Source organism: Mesocricetus auratus, unplaced genomic scaffold (assembly GCF_017639785.1).
Source record: "Mesocricetus auratus isolate SY011 unplaced genomic scaffold, BCM_Maur_2.0 Super-Scaffold_100062, whole genome shotgun sequence".
NCBI lineage: Eukaryota > Metazoa > Chordata > Mammalia > Rodentia > Cricetidae > Mesocricetus > Mesocricetus auratus.
The window spans coordinates 1963383-1988529 of NW_024429234.1; the positions used below are offsets into that span (position 1 = coordinate 1963383).

Below are 25147 nucleotides of genomic sequence, written 5' to 3' on the forward strand. Positions count from 1 at the left end.
ATTATAATTTCAAATTTTAGAGGCAATAAAGATGTCCTTCAGAAGCTGAGTTTACAAAGTAAACTACAGGAGAATAGACTACTTATTGGCATTAGGAAGAAATGAGCTAACAACCCACAAAATGTCACAGAAGAACTGGGCATGTGGTACCCTCCCCGCAAACAGGGTCTCACTATGTAGCTTTGGCTGGTCTGGAACTCACTCTGTAGACTAGGGTGGCCTGGAATTCACAAAGATGCTCCTGCCTCTCCTGCCCAAGTACTGGGATTAAAGGCATGCACCTCTATACATTGCTTGTGACACACACTTTAATCCCAGGAATCGAGATGCTGAGGCAGGTAGATCTCTATGAATTCAAGGCCAACCTGTTCTACATAGAGAGTTTCAGTTCAGCCAGGAATACATAGTGAGACCAGCCAGTTTAGCTGAACTGATGAGCTCCAGACTCAGCAAGACACCCTGACTACAGGGGGAAAACGATGAAAGGAAGTTCAGTTATTAAAGCACTTGTCATGCAAGCACAAGGAGCAGAGTTTGGATCCCTAGCACTTATTGGGTGGGCACAGCAGCCTGCCTGTGATCCTAATCCGCAAGCTTGGCAGCAGAATTGGCAAGTTATGGGTTCAAGTAAGAGACCCTATTTGATTAATATACAAAATGGAAAGTGATCAAAGAGTACACCTGACTTCAACCTCTGGCCTCTACACACACTTATGTATATGCTTCTGCCCAAATATGTGACCTACACACATGCACCATTCATGTATAGCATTCACACATGCCCAAGCAAAATGGAAAAAAAATTGGTGAGTTGGAAAATTATTGAGAAAGACCCATTAATCTCTGGTCTCCACATACATGTACATGCACTCACATACATGTACACCCAAATATATTAAATAGGCATTTGATTTTAAAAATAAAAATCTTTTTGTTGATTAATTTTAAAGGTTTTGAAAAAGACTTTGAGCTGGGTCATAAAGAAAAAGTAGCATTTGATGAAAGATTTTCGGAGGAATGGCATTTAGTTTGCAGAGGAGAGACACAGGAAGGACTGAATGGGGGAGGAGGAGATGGTCTGGTTTCCTTAGAGCATTGTACTCTGTAGGGGACAAGTAGGAGATAAGCTTCAGGGTAGGCTGAAGAAATAAGTTGAGGCCCAAGTTAGGGGAACTTTGTATACCAGGTTAATGAATTCAAAATTAATGTAATGGTTGTGTGGGAGGCATCAAATCTTTAGTCAGAATTGTATAATTATCTCAGCTGTGTTTTTGTTTGTTTTGGTTTTTCGAGACAGGGTTTCTCTGTCCTGGAACTGGCTTGATAGACCAGGCTGGCCTTGAAGTCACTGAGATCCACCTGCCTCTGCCTCCAAAATGCTGGGATTAAAGGCATGTGCCACCACTACCCAGCTCTCTCAGCTGTGTTTTAAAAGAATTAATCTGCCATCAAAGTATAAAATGAATGGGGGAAAAAGCCACAAGAAGAAGTTCAATGATTTATAGACCACACTTGGAATTCAAATTCTGTCACTTATTATATAACTAGGACAGGTTATTTAATCTGTCTGGGTTTCAGTTTCTTCACCTGTAAAGCCAACTTCAAGGTTGTAAGGATGAGACCAAAGACAGTACCTGGGCCAGAGTTTTCACTCAGTGAGTATTAACAGACCCGTTAACCAGAGACTATTAAGAAATGGAAAAGCCGGGCAGTGTTGGTGCATACTTTTAATCCCAGCATTCGAGGCAGAAGCAAGCAGATCTCCAAATTCAAGGCCAGTATGGTCTAAAAAGTTCCAGGACAGCCATGGCTGCATAGTGAGATCATCTTAAGAAAAGGAAGAAACAGAGAGAGAGAGGGAGAGGGAGAGGGAGAGGGAGAGGGAGAGGGAGAGGGAGAGGGAGAGGGAGAGGGAGAGGGAGAGGGAGAGGGAGAGGGAGGAGGGGCGAGGAAGAAAGGAAGGAAAAGAGAGAAAGAAAGAAAGGGAAAGGAGGACTCAGAATCACAATGAAGGATATGAACGTGGAGGAGCAGCAGCATCAAACCCTAGTGCTGGTTTGTTTTTGTCAACCTGACACAAGCTAGAGTCATCTGGGAAGAGGGAACCTCAACCGAGAAACTGACTCCATTAGACTGGCCTGTGAGCCAGTGTATAGGACATTGTCCCGACTGATGACTGACGTGAGAGGGTCCAGCTGTTGTGGCATTGTTACCCTGGGAAGAAGGTCCTAGGTTGTATAAAAAAGCAAGCTAAACAAACCATAGGAAGCAAGCCAGTAAGCAGTGTTCCTCCACGGTCTCTGGGCAGTACCTGCCTTTAGGTTTCTGCCCTGCTTGACTGCCTGAGTTCCTCCTGCCTTGGCTTCCTTCAATGATGGACTGTGTTTGGGAACTTTAGGCAGTAAATGCTTTCCTTTCCAAGCTGCGTTTGGTAGTGATGTTTATCATAGCAATAGAAAGAAAACTAGGACAATACCCATGTGATTCTGAGCCAGGATAATAGCAGAGTTGGGATGACTCCCATGAAACACAGGAGATCTTTAGGCCTTGTCTGCTCTGGGGAACCTTCAGCTTGAGAGGCTGGGACATTAGCCTGAGACGATCCTAGTTAGTCAACAGAAGTGAGGGGCTGGTGAGGCCCTGGTACAGCTGTCAAAACAGACTAATATTTTTAATAAATGAGAAAGTAGAAAACAAATAATAAATATATTTACTTTATAAATTAAAATGTGGCAGGGATGGTGGTGGTGATGGTGGTGCACACCTTTATTCCTATCACTTGGGAGGCAGAATCAGGCAGATCTCTGAGTTAGAGACAGCCTCATCTACAGAGTAAGTTCTAGGACAGCCAAGGCTACAGAGAAACCCTGTCTTGAAAAACAAACAAACAAACAAAAACCCAAAAAGTGAAAAGTGTCGTTATATCAATAGAGACAGAGGGAAGAGAAAGAACAGGGAGGCTAAAGATACAGTCTGAGTGTGCTTATTTTGAGGGCGTGAGAAGGGTGTCAAGAATCCAAGACAGTGTAAGTTCTCTGCCTACTCAAAAGCATGGTTTTGAATGACTGAGCAGGTGGGAGCGGCTCTGTAGGAAAGTCTGAGGCATGGCCATTAGCATGGCATAACCGCATTAGTCATATTGCATTACCAACAGAGCTTACTGGCCTTCCTCCCCAGGGATCTAGCACAAACACAATTTGCAGTGGAAAGGAAAGCTCTTTAATGTCTCAAAGCAGCAAAATAAATTTTACATTAAAAATTAGGCAGCAGATGGTGGCTCAAAGAACCTTTGGAAACCGGTTGTCTAGTGCAGCAGTTTATTCTCAGTAAAGACGGTAAACTTAGAGATATTTTAATGCTTGGAGTGAATTCTTACACACACTAATGATATAGAATACTAAACAAGTCTAATTCTAATTTAGCCCATAGAATGGGGAAGTCAAATCTTGTTTCAAAGTACTTTTCTCATCTGAAAATGGATACACAAATGTGGGTACCTAGAAGAAAAACCTAGCCAAAGTGGTAATGACTCTCTTTTGTGGTGTGATTCTGAGGAAGCAGAATGTTGTTCTGCATACATTTCAGCATTTGCCAAAATTATCTAAAAATTGTACCTATTTAAATATAAAAAACACTTTTTAAAGCAAAACAAAGCAACCCATAGTCCTATCATTTATATGCACTGAGCTATCAAGGCAAAAAAGAAAAAGGAAACTATTACTTTATTATGATTTATCATGAAAATTCTGAGAAAATGAATCAATAAATATTCAAATAGATAGATTAAAAAGTCTATGAAGTAATATGTGTTAGCAACTGAAAACCTTTACTATCTGAACTATGAAGCTAATCTCCCGTTATTGGAGTTCTTTTCTGGAAAGTGATGCTCATTTGATGTCTCCCGTTATTGGAGTTCTTTTCTGGAAAGTGATGCTCATCTGATGTAGATGGAATGAGAATGGCAGACTAATGCACAAGCACGCATCGGATACAATTTCTCTGATGCAAAGCTTTCACCCAGTCTGAGGCATGGCATTAATGTGGAATAACCACTTTAATTGTACTAGGATACCAATAATGGTGCTTCCAAAACCCTTTGAAAATGGGCTGTCTACTAAGAGACTGTTCTCAGTAGAGATTGTAGACTTTAACTCATTGTATATTTTATCTCATGGAATGGATCCTTGTCTGTGCTAATGAAACAGTATGATATTAATGGAGTCTAATTCAGCTCATGCAAGAAGAGGCAGTCAAATTATACATTGCAAACACAAGAGATTCTGCAGCTGGGAAGTGCTTGGTTGGGAAGCGTAGGAGACTCAGCGAGTTAGCAGCAGTGGATACAGGTGAGTCACAGTCTCTGACTAAGGAAATAAGTCACCTTAACAATCAATGCCCAGGAGCCTGTGGGGATGGGTAATGTAATTTTAGGGTGCACAGATGATGTAAGGTGGTGTAAATGAAACTGTATACAGCTTGTGCTTTGAAAGGTGCTGGGCTCTTAACCACTGAGCCATCTCTCTAGCCTACAGACATGAACTTATAGGTACTGTGAACACAAAAGAGTTGGCTATATTCAGATTTACTGGGCAATAGATAAAGAGCTATTCTGGGACATGAATAAGCTGATCCTATGTAACATCTCTGAAGTTGACTAGAGGAGGAGATTGTATCCTTTTGTTGCTATGCAACTGTTTAACAATGACACTTCAAACCACAACTTTGTATATGGTATGACAATCAGTTGTTTTCCAAGAATATTTATTTTTAGTAAACACAGTCTCAGTGAACCTGAGTTTTCAAGGAGTCCCTTAAAGGGGGATTAGCATTCCATGAGCCAGTAAGATACCTTCTCTGGAAAGTAATTATTATGGTTAAAAAAATAAATTCAACTTAGTTTTTATAAAGAACTATAACATTTATTTTTAAGCCTTTTATAATAACTGAAGCCATTAAGGTGAGCAAACTAAATTTCAAAACCACTTGTTATAATTTTTAAACCAGTGCTGTGGCGCTCAGCACTCAGCCTCTTTGGTATTAAATGGTACCTTTTTTCACAAGCTGAAAAATCTTTCACTTTGTTGACAATGTTTTGTAAGCTAACTTTATTTTCAGGTGTTTTTTTTTTCCTCTGCACAAACTGTTTGTGGTTTGTATCACAGAAGTAACAATAGATCTGCATTTTATATCTGGTCTGTTTCCTTATTTCTTTTGCTTGGTTTTAACTCAATGTAGATTTTCTTCAAATATATAATGGCAATGTTCAGATAGCTCACACTACCACATCTTTCCTTATTCTCACTGCATGCATTTAATCACTGTATCGATATTTGATTTGTTCTTATGGGCATTCCAAATAGAAAAGCATGGACTTGTAATGACCAAAAAGACATGTTATATTGAGGATATATGCATATGTATTTCACCACCAGAGATGATACTAAACACTGATTATTTAAAAAAAGAAAGGTGCTGGGCTACATCTATGTATCACAGGGTCCTTCTGGCAGTGGGAAAGAGAAAAAACCAGCCAGTAAATATTGGAATTGTTTTAAATCTGTGTCTTCACAATTACTTTCTCTTCATTCTATGGCAGATTGGCAATGACAGCAAAGACAACTGATGTTTTGGTTATTTTATGGCCACAGAAACAATGCTGACCTGTTTCGGTCCTGGTGTCAACTTCAGGATTGACTTTTGATGCAGAGCCCTCATCTGTCATACAGTTTTTCATTGTCTTCTCCCTGGAGCTGTCACAGAGAAGGATTTATTTAAAACTCAGAAGAAAGCTTCTGAGATCATCAGTCTATGTTGCTAGAAAACATTAGTTCTTGATTCTCCCCCAAATGCTCTAGGATGTATTAATATAATATGCTTTACAGATCTCATTAAAAGTCATGACTTTTAAAAGTAAGAATATTTATACTGAAAACTATGATTAAAAAAAAAAGAATACTAATGTTTAAGTGGGAAATCCAGAAAATTCAGCATTTTCTGTTTTTCTTTTTTAGCTGAATGTAAGTCTAAGAATTGAGAGACTATGAATTTTAAAATTAAAATAAGTAGAGTTAGGTCACAGAAAGAGCAGTTTCTACTAGCATGAATTATAGTAAGGCTACTGTAGCTGTTAGGTGGAAAACAGATAAAAGAGGAAAGTGTTTGTACTTGAGGTAGTTACTTGGGAAGTACAGGAAATTGCAGCCTGAGTGCAGGCTCTTGATAGTCATCATCTTATTCAACATAAAAGCCCCTCTACAGTGCTGAAGAGGTGGCTCCTCGGCAGTTAAGAGCACTGGCTGCTCTTCCAGAGGACCCAGATTCAGTTCCTGACACCCTCACACAGACATGCATGCAGGTAAAACATCAATGTACACAAAATAAAAATAAGTCATTAAAATAAAATTTAAAGCTAGGTGTTGGAGGAGCATGCCTTTAATCCCAGCACTTGGGAGGCAGAGGCAGGTGGATCTCTGTGAGTTTGAGGCCAGCCTGGTCTACAGAGTGAGTTCCAGGACAGCCTCCAAAACAATACAGAGAAACCCTGCCTCGAAAAACCAAAAAAAAAAAAATTAAAAAGCTCCTCTACTAACTATTATCCCCCTTCTATAGGTAGGTAAACTAGGACTTGGAGAGCCTTTAAGAACTACCTAATACTGGAGCCCTTATAAGACATTGTAATACTGGATATATAAGACCATTTTGGCCTCTGGTTTAGCAATCATTTAAAGGCCAAATTCAACAGATTAAAGAGAAACCCTGTCTCAAACAAACAAACAAACAAACAAACGATAGCTAAAATCATTTGGAAAAGAAGATGTCAGACCAACAGGTATTGGTTTCACTTATTCATTACTACTACTACTACTACTACTATTATTATTATTATTATTATTATGTGCATGCATAGGCTGGCCTGTGTGGAGGTTAAAAGATGACTTTGTGGAGATGCTTCTCTCCTCCCATCTTTATAGAAGTTCCAGAGAACAAACTCGAGTCACCAGACTTTCATAGTGAGCACCTTTAGACCTGGCGAGCCATCTGATCAGCCCTAGTTTTCATCATTAAACAATTATTCTTTTCAGCAACTTCTATGCAGGCCCTAAAGACAGCACAACAAACAAAGTCCTATTCTCATGAGTTTATATCCTAGTGAGGGAAAAGAAAATAATAGGTAAACTATAGTTGCTGTGGAAATAGCTCAGTGGTAGAGGACTTGCCTAAGATGCCAAAGGACCTGGATTCAATCCTCAATACCACAAAAGAAAACTAAAGGTAAATAGATAAATAATAGACTTATTATGATGAAGACTAGAAAAAGAATGTGGAGATATGTTCATGATGTCTTGTTAAACACCATATATATATAGGAAGCAAACTACTATTAAGTTCGATGTGTATACATACACATATTACACACACAAATCACACGTGTACATTTAACATACACATATATCTAATAATAGTAGGGTGGGTTTTTTTTCTGTGTGTGTGCCTGTGTGTTCATGTGGATGTGTACTTGTGCAGGCCAGAAACTGCTATCAGGTATCTTCCTTGATTGCTCTTCATTTAATTATTCAGACTTAGTCTTCCCTGGAACCTGGAGCACATCTATTTGGCTGGGCTGACTGGCCAATGAGCCCCCAGATTCTTTTGTCTTTGCCTCTCCAGCACGGGGGCTATAGACATGTGCCGCTATGTCTGTTTTTTCCTTTTATTGTTTTTGTTGTTGTAAATGTGGATTCTGGGACTCCAAACTAGTACCCTCATGTTTGTGCATCAGACACCTTTTCTGAAGTGAATCACCTCCCCAGTCCCAAAGAAATATCACTAGTATTTATTTCTGGTGGTGAGTAACACATTAGACCCAATGAATAGATTAATAAGTACAAACGTATATTTAGCATATACGGAAAAGTAATACATATTTAACTGTCAACAGCAAAATATAGAGTAATTTTAACTTTTTTGAATTACATTGTGAGGAATTTCTATCTAATTAAAAAAACTAATGAAGCTTAAAAATGTCAAATCACATTTATTCATTTCCGAGTGCGATGTGCGTGTTCATGCGTGTGCCGCAGAATCTATATTGAAGTCAGAAGACAACTCGCAGGAGTCAGTTCTTCCTTTCTACCGTGTGAGTCCCAGGCACTGAACTCAGGTTGTCAGGCTTGGTCGCAAGTGCCTCTACCCACTAAGCTATATCACCAGCCCTAATAAGGCTAACGTTTAAAAGCAAGAGTTTAGTGTAGAAGATATGGCTTCCTTTTGTAGGATTATATAACAAGAAATGGAGAACTCTACTACTCAGATACTTGAGAGTCTCAAAGTCTCTTTACTTTTTGTTTTGTAGAACGTTTGTTTTGTTAGAAATTTGCCAAAGCAACAAAACTACTGTGGTAATGAAATTCTAGTTCAATGAGAAAAGACGGTACACTAATGATAATTCTGTCGAGAGGGTAGGTAAGAATTTATGGAATAAGAAATCTTATAGCGTCCCTGTCGATACGTTGTGATAATACTGGAGAATTTACAATTACAACCAAAGGCAACTCTACAGTTCAAGAACAAAGAGGGCTTGATTCTCTTCCCTGTGGACCTGCTTGTGAATAGACAATTTTAATCCAGATCTGAGAATTCTACAGGGAAATAAGGAAAGTAAATTGGAAATTCCCTTCAATAATACTAAAGAAAATTAGAGATTTTTTCTTACCTCTTTTCCACCTCTAAAAGAAAATTTTCGCTGTTGCCCAACTGACTGAAGTGCAGCTTGGCAGCTTTCCTCTCACTGTCTCGCACAGTTCGGTCATCTGGAGGCAAAAACCGGGGTCTGAGCATTTTTCTTTTTACAGTCAATGGTAGTAGGTCAGAAACCCATATTAACAGAGGAAAAACTGAAGGCCAGACTTATCTTCATGCATTAGAGACAGGTCACAACACAATTCTATTATGTTGTCACTAGAGCAAGCAGTAACTCAGATGTCATAGCAACAATTGCCACTCAGGTCAACTACTCCAGGAAAGCAAAGCTTGGATAGCAAACAATCTCATATTAAGGCTCAACCTTACCTTTTTCTGAAACAATTTTTAACTTAGTTTCCCAACAATAGCTTTTACAAACCGTTTGAAATTACATTTTCTATTATTAGGAAATATACTAAGACATGAAATTATGAGGAATAGCTCATTCTAAGGAATATTTTTGTTACTTGTCAACTAGTTCCTAATAAATTACGTTGAATGTCTATTACTATTATGGTTGATAAAACTGGGCACCTGGAAAAATAAGTCTAGACTTAGAAATTTTATGTTGAGGAGGAAGTAGTGGAGAAACCATCAGCTGAAGAAAACTAAAGCTGGAAGCAGCTGATAAAATCACAGATGGTCATTCAATAAACAATAAAAGTACTTGTCATACATCCTGCCAACACAAAGAGTTACATAAATATTGACTGATAAACAAATGTCTCCTGCCTGTGCACACTTTGGTTCAACATCCAAAAGGTTGAGGCAGCTTACTTTAGTAAAATTCTGGGAGAAATGGAAGAGGAAGAAGGGTCTCACCTAGTTTTTCCAGAGTTTGCAGAGTGTACACAGCAAAAAGCCTATAATCTGTATCTTTCCTTACAACAGGATTGAGTCTCAGATCTAGTTCTTTGAGGAAGGGCAAGGGCTGTAGTCGGGACACCTCCACTAGTGAAGGAATGTTGTTATAATATAAGTTCAGATCTTGGAGTGAACATAAATACTGGATGCCCTGAAAGAAAAAGATACATGAGGCAACTGCACATTGCTGATCCTTATAGATACTGATAAAATCTGTCTCTGGGTCTCACTATATAGACCACGCTGGCCTCAAATTCAAAGAGATCCTCCTGCTTTTACCTCCTAAGTGACAGAATTAAAGGCATGTGCCACTATACTGGACACCATTTTGTTTTTTTACAGAGTCTATCACTGAACCTGGAACTCACTGACTGGCTGGTCAACAATCTCTTCGGATCATCCTCTTTGCTTCCCCAGAGCTTGACCTTTTATGGGGGCTGGGATCTAGACTAAAAACCTCATGCATGCCTGGCATGCACTTTACCAACCTTTCTTCCTATTTCTTGTATTGCCTCTGCTCCGCTGACCTGGACACTTTTTGTTTTTGTTTATATTAATACCACCATTTCCTGATATCCTTAGAGAAAAATACACAGTGACAACACAGGCAAGTGTTTTCCATGTGTACTGTGCACCATCAGCACCTGCATTTCCTGGGTGTGTTCTAAGCCCACCCAGTATTCCTCTCAGAATGGAGACTAAGAATCTGTGTGTTTGTGAGTCAGAATCTTAATTTTTTTTTGAGACAGGGTTTCTCTGTATTGTTTTGGACCCTGTCCTGGAACTCGTTCGGTAGACCAGGCTGGCCTCGAACTCAGAGATCTGCCTGCCTCTGCCTCCTGATAATTTTTTTACATGCATTGAAATATGTACTATTGCCCTTGGCAATGCAAGTTTCATAAAGTTTTCCCTGAGAACAAAATAAATTTTACCTAATATTTCATAAGAACAAATTTAAGCATAAAGGTGAAAGAATTTTATAGAAAGTAATAAAATGGAGGCTGGAGAAATGGCTCAGTGGTTAAGGGCACTGGCTGCTCTTCCAGAGGACCTGTTCAATTCCTACAACTGTAACTCCAGTTCCAAGGGATCCAATATCCTCATACAGGCAAACCAATGTACATGAAATAAAAATAAATCATAAAAAGAAAGTAACAAACTGTAATTGGGTAACATTTAAAAAGAAGATCCTATACTTCCCAGGCTGACATTTTCTATCTCTTATTTCTTTTCATGTGACTATAAATTGACTTGACCTGGCTCAGCTTGGAGTATGGAACACACCTTGAGGCTAGTGATCAAGTTCCTTGATAAATCTAAGGATCGGAGATTTTTGAAATTTCTGAAGGCATCACCAATAGAATGAATTTTTCCAGCATAAGATCCTTGCAATGAAAGAGACTCCACCAGTTCTGAAAAGACATCATCAGAAGACATATTACAATCTATCTGGATAAACAGCAGTCAGTGAAAGCAGGCTCTCTGCTTTCTCCCATATGAATCTGTGAGAGGTCTACCATCCATGGCCCAGAAGAACAGACCGTTTGCCTTGTGTGCCTAGTGGGACACGATACCTTCCCATTTGGAAAAATAACAATTGGCTCTAGGTGAAACTTTAAAAAAAATCAGAGATACGGTCAAAGACCTGTGTAAGAAACCACAGTGTAGCTGGGCGTTGGTGGCTCACGCCTTTAATCCCAGCACTCGGGAGGCAGAGGCAGTCGGATCTCTGTGAGTCGGACCCTGTTTCAAAAAGCCAAAAAAAAAAAAAAAAGAAAAAAAAAAAGAAAAAGAAAAGAAAAAGAAAAAGAAAGAAAGAAAGAAAAAGAAGCCACAGCGTAACAAACAGCCTTTGGGTTCCCTAATTACCTGGAAGATGTACTGCAAGTCCCTAAAAGCTTTAAAACAAAATTTACTAGTTTATTTGGATTTTTGATGGTTTTTGGCCTGCTTAGTAGGTCACAGGATGTCCTCAAACTTTCAGTAGTCTTCCTGTACCAGCTTTCTGAATGCTGGGATTACAGGCACAGGTCAACCACACTTGCAAAACAAAATTTGAAAAGAACTTTGCACCGATAGGATTCAGCTTTTTTTTTTTTTGAGACAAGCTTTGGAGCCTATCCTGGAACTTGCTCTGTAGACCAGGCTGGCCTTGAACTCACAAAGATCTGCCTGCTTCTACCTCAGGGATTAAAGGCATGTACCATCACTGCCTGGCTAGAATTCAACTTTAAAAAAAATAATTCCTAGAATTTTGCCAGGATACATATTATATGGAGCAAGCTGTCAATTTCAGAGAAGTTTTAAGATAAAAGCAAACAAGCAAGATGAAACTGTCACAGGTTCCTCAGAAGAAACTAGAATCAGGCCTCCTATATAACACTCATTGACACAAAGAATGAGGTACAATATCCATGACAATGTACTTGTTACTTAACTTCCTGGTATGCCAATTTCTTACTTGTAAAATGAAGGAAATGCTTAACTCATAAGATGTAGTAATCAAGTTAATGTATACCTAAACTTAAGAAAAGTACCCATGGGAGCTGGGGACACAGTTCAGTGACACCGCATTTGCCAAGCACCCTGTCCCCAAAATGCATGTGGCTAATGAGTGATATCAAAGTATCAATTAATGTTTTATATAACAACCAAGAAGAATTAGGTGTTTTTTCGGAGTCTTACACAGAAAATCTTCAAGACATGGAGGGGGTTATTAGAGAGATTGCTTGCTCAGCAGTTAAGAGCACTGCTGCTCTTCCGGAGGGCCGGGTTCAGTTTCCAGCACCCACTTGGTGGCTCACATTTATCAGTAATGGAGCCAATGCCCTCTTCTGATCAGCAGGCACCAGGCATTACATGGTACATTTACAAACATGCAGGCAAGTTGGGTGTGGTGGTACATGCCTTTAATCTCAGCACTCTGGAGGCAGAGTAGGTGGATCTCTGAGTTCGAGGCCAGCATGGTCTACAGAGCAAGTTCCAGGACTGCCAGGGCTACACAGAGAAACCCTGTCTTGAAAAAATCAAAACAAAGCAAAAACATGCAGGCAAAACAATTATACACATAAAATAAATCCGGAAACAATATGAGGGGTATAATTGTGTGTGCATGTATGTGTGTGATTAAGTAAAGTCAACTTGACTTTTAAGTGCATTGAAATAGGCTGGATGTTGGTGGCACACGCCTTTAGTTCTAGCACTCAGGAGGCAGAGGCAGGTGGATCTCTGTGAGTTTGAGGCCAGCCTGGTCTACAGAGCAAGTGCCAGGATAGGCTCCAAAGCTACACAGAGAAACCCTATCTCAAAAAGAAAGAAAGAAAGAAGAAAGGAAGGAAGGAAGGAAGGAAGAAAAGAAAGAAAGAAAATAGCATTGAAATAGATTAGATGAATCTCAAATTTTCCAAAACAAACTCTAGCAGATTTGGTAGGCCAAACTGAGAGTCGCAACCAAAACTGAAAGGGGGTTCTATATTATCCAACTTGTAGGTAAATGCCAGAGAACTTAATTGAAATAAAATTTTAAGTGCTGGAACAGTTCAGGCCTTGGAAATTTTTTGTTTGTTTGTTTTTGTGTTGAGGTAGGGTCTCACTATATAGCCCTGACTGGCCTGGAAGACACTGTGTAGATCAGGCTGGCTTCAAACTCAGAGATCCATCGGCTTCTGGCTCCTAAGTGCTGGGCTTAAAGGCATGTCCCATCATGCCTGCCTCATAAACTTTTCAAAGCCATAAGCTGAAGATCTCACTCAAGACTAAGTTCCTTGAGTGAGACTGGTATAAGCAGAGTCTAGATAGAGTACAGCTGAGATGACAGTTGCAAATGAATGTGAAGGTGCAGACATGAGTCTGGGAGGGAAGCAGAGACGGCCACTACCGGTATGTTTTCCTGTACTTTCTGAATGCAACAGAAGAGGGAGCTCCAAATCTTCGAGCTTAGAAAACGGTTCTGACCCACACCTTTCCCCCAGAAGCACAGTAACCCTTCCTGCACTTAAACAAAGAGCCATAAAAACAAATGGACAAGCAAATAAATAAACAAACAGTTACAGTGGATTTTTCAATATAGAACATTATGAGAAAAAAGGAAAAACAACACAGTAACATCCATAAACAATGAATGTTCCCTAGAAAGACACCTTCAAAAACAAAACCAAAAACAAACAAACAAACAAAAAGTATGTGTGTATAAGGCAAAAAAGAAATAAGGAAAAGAAAAAGAAAATTGTTTAACATCTTAAGTCATTAGGAAATAGTAAATTGAAAAAAAAACAAAAACAAGATACCACTGTATATTAAAACAGCCAAAATTCAAAACACTGGCACTAAATGTTAATCAGATTATGGGGCAACTGGAACTTCATTGCCTGCTGGCATGCAAATGCTGCAGCTACCTACCACTGAAGATAGTCTGGCACTTTTAAAAAGCTGAACATTCCATATTATCCAGCACTCAAAGTCTTTGGTATTTATTCACACAAGTTGAAACTTTATGTCTATACAAAAACTGCACACAGATGTTTATAGCAGTTTTATTCATGGTTGCCAAAACTTGGAAGCCAGCAAGATGTTCTGAATAAGTAAATGTATAAGTAAACCAGGATATATCTACACAGTGGAACACATTTAGCTATAAGAAGGAGTAACCAGAACATGTGCAGACATGGAAGAACCTTCTTTTCTTTGCAGTGTTCAGCTTGAACCTATGGTCTTATGCACACTAACAAGTGCTCTACCACCACAATTTGTTCCTAGCCCTTTGTTTGTTTGAAACAGGGTCTTATATAGCCTAGATTGACTTTGAACTTCTGAGCCTCCTGCTGCCACCTCCCAAATGCTGGGATTATAATTATGTTCCACTATGCTCAGATGGATAGGGAATAGCCTTATGTATATATTGTTATGTGAAAGACACCAGCCCATCATACAGTGTGTGATTCTGACTTTGAAACATTCTGAAAAGGGCAACAGTGAGAATATCAGTGGCAAAGGAGGGCATAATCTCTGCACTTGGGAGCCAGGGCAGGAAGATCACAGGTCTGATAGACCATTTTGGGCTGTATATTTAGCTCAAGATCAGCTGGGCTATGCATAGTGAGGTCTTTAATCAAGCAAGCAAGCAAGAGTAGAGGCTGTCAGGAGTTTGGAGCAGGTGAGAAATATATGAGAGCCAGCAGTTATTTCTTTTTTAAGCTTTATTTTCATTTTTTATGTATGAGTGTTTTACCTGCATATATGTCATGTGTGTGCAGTACCCACAGAGACCAGAAGATGGTGTTGGATCCCCCTGGGACTAGAATTGCAGATGGTTTTGAGCTGCCATGTGGATTCTGGGAATCCAACCTGAGTCTTCTGTAAGAGCAACCTGTAAGTGCTCTTAATCCCTAAACCATCTCTCCATCTCCTATTTGTTTATTTATTTGTTTTAAAACACTGTTAATTAAACCTAAGGTTTTGCACATACTAGACAAGGTCTGTACTAATGAGCTATATCCCAAAACCAATAGAGGATTTTTAGGGTATTGAAATCATTGTTTGATATTGTAATGTCAGACATAGGACATTATAGATTTGTTAAAACTCACGGAACTACACAACACAGAGTTGAACCCTAATATATAAACTGTAGACTTCAACTAAAATGTATCAATATTAGTTAAATTATAACAGCTGTATCACACTGAAACATTATTACTAGTAAGGGAAGCTGGAGGATAGGGGATAAATATAAGTGGAGAAGGGTATATGGGAACTCTGCATTTTATGCTCAAACTCTCCGTAAACCTAAAACTGCCCTAAAAAGTCTTTTAATAAAGAACAATTAATTATTAATACATGCTAAAATATAGATAAACCTCCAAAATATGCCAGACAGAAAAAGACACATTATTCCATTTATAGGAAATATTCAGAAGAAGCAAATTCACAAAGAGAGAAATCAGATTAGTGTGATTACAAGTGGCTATGGAAAGTAGGAAATACAGAGTCATTGTCTAATAGGTCAACAAAACATTCTAGAACTAGATAGTGGAAATGGTTGTAGTCCTAGTTAGCATTAGCAGTCAATTTAAAGACAAGCTCAGTTAAAAATCTGCCTAGATCCTATCTGCTGGTGGAAAATGTGTGGAGGACTTTCTTGATTATTAATTGATGTAGGAGGACACTGGGAAGGTTGTCCTTGACTAAGTAAGAAAGCCAGTGAAGCAAAAAGTGATCCAGTAAGAGGTGTTCCTCACAGTTCCTGATTTGAGTTCCCTCAACGATTAATTGTGACCTGGAAGTATAAGTCAAATAAACCCTTCCCTAAATTACATTTAGCCAGAGTATCTTATCACAACAAGACGCAAATTAGAACAGTTATATAACTCTCCAAATGTAGCAAAGGACCTTGACTTATATACCTTAAAATGGTGAGTTTTATAGTATGTGAATATCTTTTTAAAATAAAAAATCCTGACTTTGATGACAGTGTATTGGTACATAATAATCTAATACACTAAGATTCTTCTATTGTGAGAAAAGCTAAGGGCAACTAGTGATTCCATCAATGACCTGCAGGATTTCTCAAGGTTTTCACTGCAGTCTCATTTGAAAAACAGACAAAAGGGCACCAGGATTGTCATCAATTAATAAACTGTCACAGAGGCAGGTATTCTTTTATGATTTGCATGGGGAGCAGGCTGTAAGACCATGTGCATTTGGTTACAGTTCTCATAAAGTGTGAACCACAAATAGATCAGAGAACTTATCAAACGCTGCATTGTCATAGACATTAAGAACATTTTTTTTTTTTTGGTTTTTACGAGACAGGGTTTCTCTGTATTGTTTCGGAGGCTATTGGTCCAGCCCGGCCTCGAATTCACAGAGATCTGCCTGCCTCTGCCTCCCGAGTGCTGGGACTAAAGGCGTGCGCCACCACCACCCGGCCGACATTAAGAACATTTTAATAGGGGCTGGAGAGATGGCTCAGTGGTTAAGTGCACTGACTACTCTTCCAGAGAACCCAGGCTCAGTTTCCAGCATCCGCATGACAGTTCTAGTGGATCCAATGTCTGGCTTCCTTTGGCACAGGCAAACATGTGGTTCACAGACACACATGCAGGCAAAGAATTCACACACATCAAAATAAAATATATTTGAGGTACATGCCCCAATGGGCAAACACTTATTTCAATTGTAAAAACAAAGCCTCAAGTAATCTCTCTTTAAAAAGTCTTGAAAACAGACAGGAGAGCGGGTGGGGGGTTGGGGGGCTACTGGAGGAGGAGGGAGACCAGTGTGCTGCAGGCAATGGGCTGGCTGAGAGAAGAGGTCCACAGAAACAATGGATGCAAATGCCTTAACAGAACCCATTAATTTCTCTTCTAAATTTCTAACTAATGAAAATAAAACTGAAGGGAAAAGAGGGCCATTTATAGCTAGCTACACTTGGATATTGAATTAATAAACTATCATAGAGCTTCTTTCTAATGACAATAAAAGCATTTCAAACAAATAAACCTTTAAAAATATCTTCAGGAATCAAAGTGAAAAAATCTCCCATTAGCATCAATTATGATAATAACCACAATGGATTAGAATACAAGTATTCTTGAATCAGTGATTCTGAGAAAATAAAACAGCCATCATTAGTCACCTTTAAAGGGTGTTAAATAAACTCACTTTTAAAATGGATAAGTACTGGGTGAAACCAAAGAAAATTCAAACTTCGATCTCACCTCTCCTACAAAACTGGTACCACAACAACAAATGGTTGGTGTGGAGATTTTCGTCTTTATAGAATTATTGCAGCTAATGTCCAGAGATCCACAAGGATGACCCCAACTAAGAATCTAAGCAATAGTGGAGAGGCTACCTTAAACGCCCTTCCCTTATAATGAGATTGATGACTACCTTAAATGTCATCCTAGAGTCTCCATCCAGTAGCTGATGGAAGCAGAAGCAGATACCCACAGCTAAGCACTGAGCTGAACTCCTGGAATCCAGATGCAGAGAGGAAGGAGGGATGAGCAAAGAGGTCAGCTCAAGACGGTGTTGGAGAAACCCACAGAAACAATTGACCTGACAAAGTGAGAGCACATGGACTCCAGTCTTAAAGCTGGGAAACCAGCCCTATGAATGTGGGTGCCAGTTAGGAGGCCTGGAAAGTCTATACGACCTCTGACAGTGGAACCAGTATTTATCCCTAGTGCACAAATAGACTTTAGGAGCCCATTCCCCTTGGAGGGATACTCTCAGCCTAGATACAGAGAAGAGGGCCTAGACCCTCCCCCAAATGATGTGACAGACTTTGATGATCCCCCTGGGGAGTGGATGAGGGGTGGGATGGGGGAATGGGTGGGGGACATGGGAGGATGGGAGGGAGAGAGAACTGGGATTCATATGTAAGATTGTTTCTAAATAAAAGAAAGGAAGGAGGGAAGGAAGGAAGGAGGAAAGCATAACAACAAAAGAATTATTGCAGCTAATAAAAAACAATGGACTTTTTGTAACGCTTAATGAATTAATAGACCTGGGCAATCATGTTCAATAGTTACCCTAAGCCGGGCAGTGGTGGCACACACCTTTAATCCCAGCACTTGGGAGACAGAGGCAGGTGGATCTCTGTGAGTTTGAGACCAAGCCTGGTCTACCAAGTGAGTTCCAGGACAGGTTCCAAAACAATACAGAGAAACCCTGTCTCCAAAACAAAACAAAACAAAAAAACCAAAAACAAAAAAAAAAAAACAAATCAATAGTTACCCCAAATATAAAGAATAGCAGGCATCATATACTCCCTTACAGAAGTATACAGTGTTATCCATGAAGCAGTTATATGAAAAGGGCACACACAAATCAAACTTGAACCTGATTCATTTTCATGTAACTACTAACTAGGCAAGACAGGAAACAAGAAAAAATGACAAACATCTTAGGGATAACATAGTGAGCAAAATCCAGAAGGTATTGAACTCTTCAAAACAGATGGTGCAAGTTTCTTTAAATATGATGAAAATTCAAGGGTCAAAGTGGGTAATATTTATATCAAATTTAACACATATATAAACTAACTGGCATACACACTTTCTATAGATTTAAAAAAAATTATGGCCCAATGGGAGAAATGATAATGCTGGTTGAATACTTGATCTTAGGGGAGTTATTGCAATTAGGCATGGTGGCACATGCCTTTAATCCCAGCACACTGGAGCTAGAGATAGATGGAGCTCTATGAGTTCAAGACTACCACGGTCTGCATAGTGAGTTCTAGGCAGGCCAAAGCTACATGAATAAGACTTTGACTCAACTTGCCTGCCCCTCCACAAAGAAGCTATTGTCAGGGCTGGAGATGCAACCCAGTTATAGAGTGCCTAGCATGTATAAGGCTCTGGATTCAATTCTAAACAACAACAACACACATACAGGTTACAGCTATAGTTAAAGCACAACGTATTAGAAGTCTGAAGTAGTACTTGAGATACTATATTAGATAAGATCACGGGAGTAGTCCAGAAAAGAAATATATTCCAGAGAAAATGTAACAATACTGTTAAATTTAAAGACATTTTATAGGCAATTAAAAATGAACAGAACAAGCTGGATGATGGTGGTGCATGCCTTTAATCCTAGCACTTGGAAGGCAGAGGCAAGTGGATCTCTGTGAGTTTGAGGTCAGCCTGCAGAGTGAGATCCAGGACAGCTAGGGCAACACAGAGAAATCTCGTCTCAAAAAACAACCAAAGAAGCAAACAAAACGAAACAGAACATTTTAAAACAAAATAAGTGCCAAAGAGATGACTAAAAGGTTAAGAGCATTGACTGCTCTTCTAGAGGTCCTGAATTCAATTCCCAGCAACCACATGGTAGCTCACAACCATCTATAATGAGATGTGATGCCCTCTTCTGGAGTGTAGACAAACGAATGCAGACAGAACATAATAAGTAAATAAATCTTTAAAAATAAATAAATAAATAAAACAAAATAAATTATGGTCTAGGGAGAGAGCTAGTTTATAAAAGCTTGCCACATAAGTATCAGGACTGGTGTTTGGATCCTTGGCACCCACATAAATGTTGGGCGGATCTGGTGGTCTACTTGTAATTCTAGCACTGGGAAGGTAGAAACAGGTCATCCCAGGAGCAAGAGACTTAGATAGACTAGTCCACTTTATTAGCTCTGGGTTCAGTGAAGAGACACTACCTCAATGTGGAGAGCAATTGAGGAATATTTCCAGTTGTCCTTGGGCCTCCACAGACATACTAACACACCACATAGACATGTAACAAAGAAGTTTGTGTTAAATATTTTAGATTGATTATTTGAGGAGTTCTTATTTTGAAAATACATGTCAAGATATGTATGGATGAAATTATATATCTAGGATTTGCCTAGAAATAATTAGTTCAGAGGTTTAGAAGTAAGAGGGTAGGTAAGTTATCTAAGAAATAGGATTGACTATAAATTGATAACTGTTGAAGTAAAGTGATAGGAGTTCATTATTCTGTTATCTATACTCTTGTATACATTGGAAAATAGTCATATAAAAATTATAAAATTGCAGGGCATAGTCACATGTCTTTAATTCTAATGCTCAGAAGGCAGAGGCAGGTATATCCCTGTGAGTTTAAGGCCAGTCTGGTTTACACAGTGAATTAATTCCTGGACAGCAAGAGCTACATAGTGAGACTCTGTCTCAAATAAATAAAAATAAGATAAAATGCTTATATATGTAGAGGATATATTCTGGAAATCTGGTAATAGTAATTGTCCTTAGGAAGGTAGAGGAAGCAGGCCTGTAAGACAGGGAAGCAAGGATAAGACTTACTTTTTGCTTAACAATTATAATATCTAGTGTATGCTAAATTAATTACTTGAGCAGCCTTTTGTTGTTTTGTGTTTGTTTGCTTCTTTTTTGATACAGGGTTTCTCTGTGTAGCCCTGGCTGTCCTGGAATTCACTTTGTAGCCCAAGCTGGCCTCAGACTTGGCCATCTGTCTCCCTCTGCACCCTGAATCCTGAGATTAAGGGGTGTACCACTACCACCCAACTAACAGCCTTTAAAAAAGTACATATATATAGATTTTCTCTGCCAAATAATTATCAACAACATATGCTCTAGTATATTTTGCTTATAATCTGTTCTTGACCCCATATCATACCCTTGAGGTACTATTTTGCTTCTGTATTCTTCTTTATAGGCATAAAAATTCTCACTTTCACTTATTTCCTCTCTCAAACATAACATTTCCTCCTCGTTCTACCTGAATATGGTTTCCTTCCTCCCTCCCTACTTTCCTGAGAACTCTCCTTCTCTAAGTTGTCAATGAGCTACTAATGCATAAAGGGCCAATCTACACACCTTTTATCTGATCTCTTGTATATTTATTTGGATGGATTTCATGGTGTACACCTTTAATCCTAGCACTTGGGAGCCTGAGGCAGATCCCTGTGAATTTGGGGCTAGCCTAGTCTAAGTAGTGAGATCCTACTTCAAATACACCAGTGTGTGTGTGTGTGTGTGTGTGTGTGTGTGTGTGTGTGTGTGTGTTCTAACTAGAGAACGGAATGGGTATTTGCCCCCTCCACATATATCATTAATTTTTCCTTTCTTTCTTTCTTTTTTTTTTTTAAGACTGGATCTCAAATGTGTGAATTCAGTCAGTCCTTGCACCTCAGCCTCCTTAGTAGCTGGGATTCCTGGAATGCTCTATTCTGCCTAGCTTTGTGCCTCTCCATCCTCAATATGAAGGTTAATCAATACTATAAAACATTTCAATAGAAGGGAAGACACAGATGTGTCCCAAGTCAATGAAGTTTATTGTATCTGACTTGTAAAATAGGAGATTTCACAATAGTTTTGCAAAGAAAATATATTCCTGGGAATGTTGCCTAATTGGTGAAATGCTGGCCTCACACGCTCTGAGCCCTAGACTTGACTCCTCGGGACTGCATAAGACTGGGTATAGTGGTAAGTTTGAGGCCAGCCTGGGCCACATGAGCCCTTCTCTCATATAAACATACATACTTAAATATATGAAAGGTCTGTATCAATTTATACATTAGTCAACTACTATCTTTGACGACAGAAAAAATATTAGTACCTTCTTTATTATTCATGTAATATCTGACTTACCAGCTGCACTAATTTTTATAACTTAAAAACAATTCTTAAATTATTAACTAAAAATCTCAATTTTTTTGTTTTATAAATGAAAAAAAAGTAGAGGAAGCAGGAAAGAAGTATTTGCTATTGTTATAACTCAGTCTTTGGGAAAAGTCTTGGATTAATAAACCCTGTCTGTGCCACCAGCTCTGTGACTCCGGGCAAGAGTCTAATCTAATTTTATTGATTTGTAAAACGGGAGCCCATAGCAGCATCTGCCTAGTAGGCTTGTTCTGGAGATTAAATGCAGGTAACGTATTTAACACAATTATATAATAAACTTATTAAGGACGTAAAAGTTTAATAAGGAATATTGAGAACTCTCCAAGACACTCAGAAAGCAAACTATGTGAGTCAAACCCTGTCAGAGGCAGGGTGGGTCTAGCATCTCTCCGTATCACCTTTAGGATGAAGGCAGGCTGGGGCACTGAGCTAAATGATTGAAGGATCGCTCAATATTTCACATAAGGCCTCTCTGAGCTTTTTAAACGGAACATGCAGTTTGATTTAAAAAATTTAAACATGCAGTTTGATTTAAAAAATTTAAAAAGCTGTAGTTCTTGAAGTTCTTGAGGAAGGACGAAGGAATGGAAGGGGGTGTCCTTTACCAATGGACCCCAACCTGGAAAAGTCCTCCTAGGCAGGAAATTTACGTGACTGCCAAAATTAACACCCCTTGTGCCTCCTCAACGGCGCCCACCACGGCAGGCGTCTTCTCAACACCTCCCTTCTCTCACCAATACCCATTTCCTTCCACTAACGGAGACTTCTTTCTGTCCGATTTGCTCGTTAGCACTTCACACTGCTTTTCCTTCCACTCCTCTGCCTCAGACCATCACGTTTCTTCATGTTCTGCACCTCAGTGTGACCCTCGTGCCTCAGTCTCCTCTTTCTCCGCCTCAGGAACTGCTCCTCTGAAGTTCCCTTGCCTCTACCCGCAGCTCCCAAGCCTTCCACCACAGTTTCCTCTCAGTCTCTGACCCACGCTCCCGACTCACAGCCTCCCGGCTGGGCCCTACCCGGCTGCTCCCGGGTCAGCGCCCCCAGGCGGCGGAGGCCCTCCTCGTCCAGATCCCATTGCTCCGCCATTCACTCCCGCGCGACCACCTGCCACCGCTTGCCAGACCGCCCGGCGCTCGCCAGACCACGCCCCCTCGCGCCCGGCCCCGCCCCCGGCTCGGGCCTCGCCCCTCCCACTTGCTGAGACCCTCGGTTCTCTAGGGACCGTTGGAGAACGGGTCACGCGACTGTCGGCCTGCCACAGAAGTTAGGAGTATGGTATGGAGCCCGTCCCTGAGAAGGGCGCCAAAACCACCGAGGTGGCGAGTGGGGGAGCTGGCGCCCAGAGTGAAGGAGAGCAGGGATCTGACTCCGGGGTCTGAGGGTTGGAGGGCGGCCCTAGTTTAGAAACATCTGGGGAGGGACTGCGTGAGTAGTTGCGGCATGAGTGCTGCCTTGAGGGGTGAACTGCGGCTCTGCTGAGGATTTGAGGGGCGCCAGGTTTGAGGGGTGGAGGACGTGCGTCTGTCTGAAGGATGGAGGCCTTTGTACCTTAAAGGCCACGTTCGTTCTGGACATTGAGCAAGGTGGCAAAGGCGTTTAAAGGGGGGAAATCCAGACCTGACAGTTTGGGGGGGGGGGCGGGTATTGGCAGCATGACGGGTAAGAGAAACTTGGCTCTGAGGAGTTGAGCCCGGTCTTCAGGGCACTGAGGTTCTGTCGCGCTGCTAATTTGATTTGGAAGAAGGTTGTACGGAAATGAGATGCTCTTTGGGATGGAGTTGGGATGACTAAAACCTGTCCTACTTCCTGAGTCGGTCTAGCAAGAAACTGTTTTTTCAAGTACTACAGGTTTCCCAAACTTCTGATGACTGGAGGTTCTTCCTCAGGCGGACTAGTTCTTCACTAAGAAGCCCCTGAGCATTCTTTGGGGAAGAATGCTCTGGGAAGCACAGCTACATTCCTAACGTTTACCAGGAAGCATCCCCTGAGAGCCTTCCCTGTGTGACACATGTGGAAGCAAATACTTGAACCTTGTTCTTTAATAAGCAGAACTCAACGCAGGTTTATTTTAGCATCCAAGCATGTCCAAATCGGCATACATACGTATCTCTGCTGAGCTTTCAACCGACTGGGTACCTTAAAGAGAACAGGATGAAAATCAAATCTTTATATATCTGTTCTTTCTGATACAGGTGGGGTCCTTAGTTACTCTCAGTTTGTCATGTCCAGCCTAAGTAACATTTAGAAGGCATGGGACTCAAAATGTCCTTGGATGAGCTTTTCCAGTTCTGCTTCTGAGCCATGACTCCATTTTATAATCTGTATTTTTTTTTTTTTTTTTTTAGTTTTACGAGTCAGGGTTTCTCTGTATTGTTTTGGAGGCTGTCGATCCAGCCCGGCCTCGAACTCACAGAGATCCGCCTGCCTCTGCCTCCCGAGTGCTGGGATTAAAGGTGTGTGCCACCACAGCCCGGCCCTATGATCTCTATTCTTTCTCTTCGTGTCCGCCTAGAACTTTTCTAGTCTTAAAGTGACATGTATAATGGTTCCTCTTTATTTCAGAAATGTAGACAAGTCCTACTGTAAAGAAATGCCCCTTTTTTACTATGAAGATTTATTTTCTTCCTCAGAAGGAGAGATGCAGGTTTTTGATGGAAGAGGAGGCTTTTCCTTTTTTGAACAACCACCTTGTACTGTTAACACTCTTGTTCCCACCACCACCATTCTTAGAGAATTTTAAATTAATTTTTAGTTAGCATAAAACTAGTGGGTTCCACTGTGACATTTTCAGATCTGTATATCATTCTCCTTTGTTGTGCCTTTCTCCCTTAAGTAGTTCTGCCCTCTGCTTTTATGTCCCATCACTCTCTCTTATTTACCCTTTAGACCTCTTCTTCTTCTCTTAAAGGCCCCTCTATACCTTCATAACATAGTGCATATGTATAAATCTATATTCCATGTATGAAAGAAAACATCAATCTAGCTTATCTCCAATTCCATCCATTTTCCTGAAAATGTCAGACTTTCATTCTTTACAGCTGAATAAAATTCCCTTGTGTATATCTACTACATTTTCTTTATTCATCTGTTGACCTCTTAGCTGGTTCCATATCTTGGCTATTGTGAATAGTAATAAACATGGATATGCAAATGTATCTATGGCATTATGATTTAGAATTCTTTAGGTGTTTGTGGTCAACCTGCCCAGAGTTGGAATTGCCTAAGAAGCACTCTCCTAGGAATGTCTGTGAGAATGTATTTCTAGAGAAATTTAACGGAGCAAGGAAGCGCCTCTCTGAGCGCAGCAGCACCTCTCATGGTCTGTGGCACCTGCCTGAATAAAAAGAGGGAGGAGCATCAGCCACTTCTGCTTTCTGGTCTTCCCAGACATGAGG

General features: G+C 40.1%; 2 protein-coding genes across 4 annotated transcripts in view; one reads left to right on the forward strand and one right to left on the reverse strand.

The window, feature by feature from the left end:
* Positions 1–22877, reverse strand: part of Lrrc36 (leucine rich repeat containing 36) — a 50469-nt gene extending 27592 nt beyond the window's left edge. Inside the window, exons 1-5 of one of the 3 annotated variants that reach the window (XM_040736612.1) lie at positions 22769–22877; positions 10891–11018; positions 9565–9757; positions 8714–8810; positions 5662–5750 (exon numbers count right to left, since the gene is read on the reverse strand). In XM_040736612.1, coding sequence (XP_040592546.1) covers positions 5662–5750; positions 8714–8810; positions 9565–9757; positions 10891–11018; positions 22769–22838 — 577 coding nt within the window. In that variant the 5' untranslated portion in view covers positions 22839–22877. Of the gene's footprint in view, positions 1–5661; positions 5751–8713; positions 8928–9564; positions 9758–10890; positions 11019–22768 lie in introns of those variants that run through there. The other 2 variants (XM_040736614.1, XM_021230768.2) reach the window with 2 other exon arrangements.
* A 64-nt stretch (positions 22878–22941) lies between these two features.
* Kctd19 (potassium channel tetramerization domain containing 19) overlaps positions 22942–25147 on the forward strand; it is a 40475-nt gene continuing 38269 nt past the window's right edge. The window contains exon 1 of the mRNA XM_040736611.1: positions 22942–23027. Coding sequence (XP_040592545.1) covers positions 23025–23027 — 3 coding nt within the window. The 5' untranslated portion in view covers positions 22942–23024. The remainder of the gene's footprint in view (positions 23028–25147) is intronic.